This window comes from Pecten maximus, chromosome 10 (assembly GCF_902652985.1).
Source record: "Pecten maximus chromosome 10, xPecMax1.1, whole genome shotgun sequence".
In the NCBI taxonomy this organism is placed as follows: Eukaryota; Metazoa; Mollusca; class Bivalvia; order Pectinida; family Pectinidae; genus Pecten; species Pecten maximus.
Window position 1 is genome coordinate 37,923,637 of NC_047024.1, and position 3,108 is coordinate 37,926,744.

General features: G+C 35.6%; 1 protein-coding gene across 1 annotated transcript; it reads right to left on the minus strand.

The window, feature by feature from the left end:
- Positions 1 to 265: 265 nt before the first annotated feature.
- LOC117335326 lies at positions 266 to 2,629 on the minus strand. Its single transcript, XM_033895262.1, has 4 exons — positions 2,324 to 2,629; positions 1,971 to 2,113; positions 1,524 to 1,704; positions 266 to 717 (listed from the first exon to the last, which is right to left on the minus strand). Exons 1-4 carry the CDS (start codon positions 2,603 to 2,605, stop codon positions 697 to 699), a joined length of 627 nt encoding a protein of 208 aa, XP_033751153.1. The 5' UTR covers positions 2,606 to 2,629; the 3' UTR covers positions 266 to 696.
- Positions 2,630 to 3,108: the final 479 nt, after the last annotated feature.

Here is a 3,108-nt window from a genome sequence, read left to right on the forward strand (position 1 = left end):
CTCACCACACGCATGCATGTCGCACGCACAGGAGGCCGTCTTTAAATGACCTTAGCTGTTAATAGGACGTTAAACCAAAAAACCAAACCAAAACCAAACCATTGGCTAACGAACACAAGCTCCAGCTGTCAGTTAGATATGAATACAAGTCAATGGCTGAGGAACCGAGTTTCGCCTCGTGAATTTGTGATTTGCTGCTTAATGGATACTCCATGTGTTCCTGTATACAGGGCTCTCTCTCACTTTAGTGTGAATGGGGCCGGGGCCTTCAGAATTGTGAAAATTATCGCGGTATTGACTAAAATTGTGAAAATTTAAGATATTGACAAATATAAGAAAAACAACTAAAAATTTCTTCTCTTATAGATTCAAAGTAGTTTATTGTTGTTTCAGAAGTCCAAAGCCCTGTCTCTTAATGCTCTAAATTTGTTAATAGCATTCTGTAACTGTCGGTCTGGTAAAGCAAGACATGGACCCTCTGATACGATCCTCATAATGTGATCTGTACTTTTTTGATTCAAGCTTGATCTCAATTTTGTGACAATAGTATTCATCAGTGAGAAGATTCTCTCCACACACGCTGTTGAACTGGGAATCAAAGCTGCCAGCATTATCAAGTGTTGCATAGCTGGGTAATTTCTCCTCAGAACATCATCAGTAACAAGAGTCTTCAGAAGGAAAAGAGGATCCCCAAGTTCATCCGCAGTTGCTCTTTGCCTGAAAGGAAAGATAATGAATATCACAGTTCTATTGTTTAATGATAATAAATGAATTGGCTTTGCTACCCTACAAATATATTTCAACCAATCCATTTGAAGAAATACATGATGTAGTAGGTACATAGTATAATAGTCAAAGACCTCAACAGAATGTATAACATATTTAAGTGTTAAGGGCTATTCCATTAAAATATCTAAATGACCCCAGGACTCCAGAATAATTCACTTCTGTCCATGGTTGGATTTCTCTCCTATTACTTTTGTGTAATTTATTAAATAAATTCTAGGGTGATACCCATGAAAAAACCTGGAGTCCTGGGGTAGGGTAGATGTTTTCCTGGAAAAGCCCTAATGTAGTAAAGCCTTAAAAATTCAAATAATGTTAGTTAAAAATACATGCAGCAAAACTGGAGAAAGCAGCACGATGGCAACCTGAAATGAAATAAAAACCAAAAACAGAAACTAGAATTAACAAACAGAAGTAACGGCCAACAACATTATGTTTTCAATACCTCATAATTGACAGGGTGTGCTTGAAACCCGAAAATTGGGTTTTGATAACATGATCAGGGAAAACAGGTTGGGCAATAGTTCTTGATCCCTTGAACACATCCTCCTTGGGTTTTCCATAATGTTCTGCCAACTGATTTATTTCAGCCTGTAGTGTTTGAAAGAACATTTATAGCAACTTGGCAAATGCTAAAAGGTAATGTGACTGTCTATATATATGTTGTACAAAACACTTTTTTATCTTCTATTGATTTACAAAGTAAGAAAGCTTCAAAATCTTAGAATAAAGATTACCTTTCCAAAATCATTCAACTCATCAATGTTGAAAGGTACATTCTTCAATTCGAAGATCCTAAAGCCATGCAAAACAGGGGAGCAGTGAAATCCATCCTGCAGCCTGCTTATTAACTTGTGCACCATTGGATTCCCAACTTCTTCCACAACCTGGGGAAGTGTAAATACTTCATTTTGATTTCTGAAAGACACAAGAAAGCAATAATAGATAAAGTAAAGGTTTCACATTGACAATGACATTCATTTTAGGAATTATGAAATATTATGGAAACCTTTACTAATTTACATCAATTGAACTTCATTGAAAAGTATTTTAGATGTCATGATAGAAGTTATTGCATTCTCTTGATTTATTGGTTTGTACATATGATTATCAGTCGGATCTGGAAAAAAATCTTATAAACTTTATGTCATGTTACATTCTAAACAAATGTCATCAGATCTCACCTTAATCGTCTACCCAAGTCTGTCCTGTCATCTATCTCCTGCCACAATCCAGTAAGCTTGTTAAGATATAAGTCGGGATCGTCATTTCCTGCAGCAACACTTTCAAATCTTTGAGTAAGGTGTTCAAGTTCATCAGTAAGTTCCTGAAACAAAGACACCTCAGTTATTTGTTTATTATAAGTAAATTTCTGGCCCCAATTGAATTGATTTGAATATACCAAATTTCAAATATGTTTTCTGAATTTTCAATTTCCAAGCAACTAGATTTCTGATTGATTTTACTTTACAAATTTTAAGTTTTAATGTAGGGTCTTAAATTGTCAAATTGATTTTTTTTATATATTTAAACTTACCTTCAGTTTTTGGTTAACTCTACTGAAGTGAACATCTCCCTGCAGATAGTCACTGAAGATAACGACAGGCTTTAGTATATCACACAGTATAGCTGCAGCAGCAACAGTGGACGTGTTAGTCAGCATGTTTCTCACGCCAAGAATTTCTGGCTCTTTCTTCTTGTCATAAATGGCATCTAAGGAGTCCAGGATAGCTGTGTATCGCTCCAGAAGTCTTTCACATGCTCGTCCATGTGATAACCAGCGTGTGGCAGCTGCTCTAATAAACTTTAGTTTAGTCATGTTGTAAGTCTCTTGAACAGAAACCAGGACGTGGAATCGTTGTGGCTAGTAGTGGAATAATTTCCACAGATCTATCAACAAACTGTCAGATCTATCAACAAACTGTCTAATGTCTCCCAGCACTGGGAAATCATCTATCAGATGCTTTACACACAAAGCCAATTTATGATTTCTGCAATTAATGTATATTTGATGAGGCACATGATTTCTGAAACGACGCTGTAGACCTGAAAGTTAAACAAATATTTAAATTAAGCATTGAGAATAAAAAGTCAAATCAATAGAATTAAATTGCTATTTTAGAAATTTAAATTCAATATAATTTTATAAGTGATAAGAGATCTTCGTCCGTTGAACTTGATTCATCAAACTCATTTACATCCTCAGCCTGACTCGTGGTTGTTGCGGTAGATTTAGTAGTTTCAATGCGATCATCATCACAGTTACACTTTCACTCGCGGTTGTTCCGAACGGACTTAAACTGTTTAACGCTTTCTGATTGA

Bases quoted from the DNA above. Each gene is read 5' to 3' on its own strand.
- LOC117335326 (XM_033895262.1), bottom strand. From the start codon at position 2,605: ATGACTAAACTAAAGTTTATTAGAGCAGCTGCCACACGCTGGTTATCA. The intron at 2,114-2,323 runs GTAAGTTTAAAT...TCTTTGTTTCAG, and splicing joins GAGTTAACCAAAAACTGAAG to GAACTTACTGATGAACTTGA. The intron at 1,705-1,970 runs GTGAGATCTGAT...TGTGTCTTTCAG, and splicing joins GACTTGGGTAGACGATTAAG to AAATCAAAATGAAGTATTTA.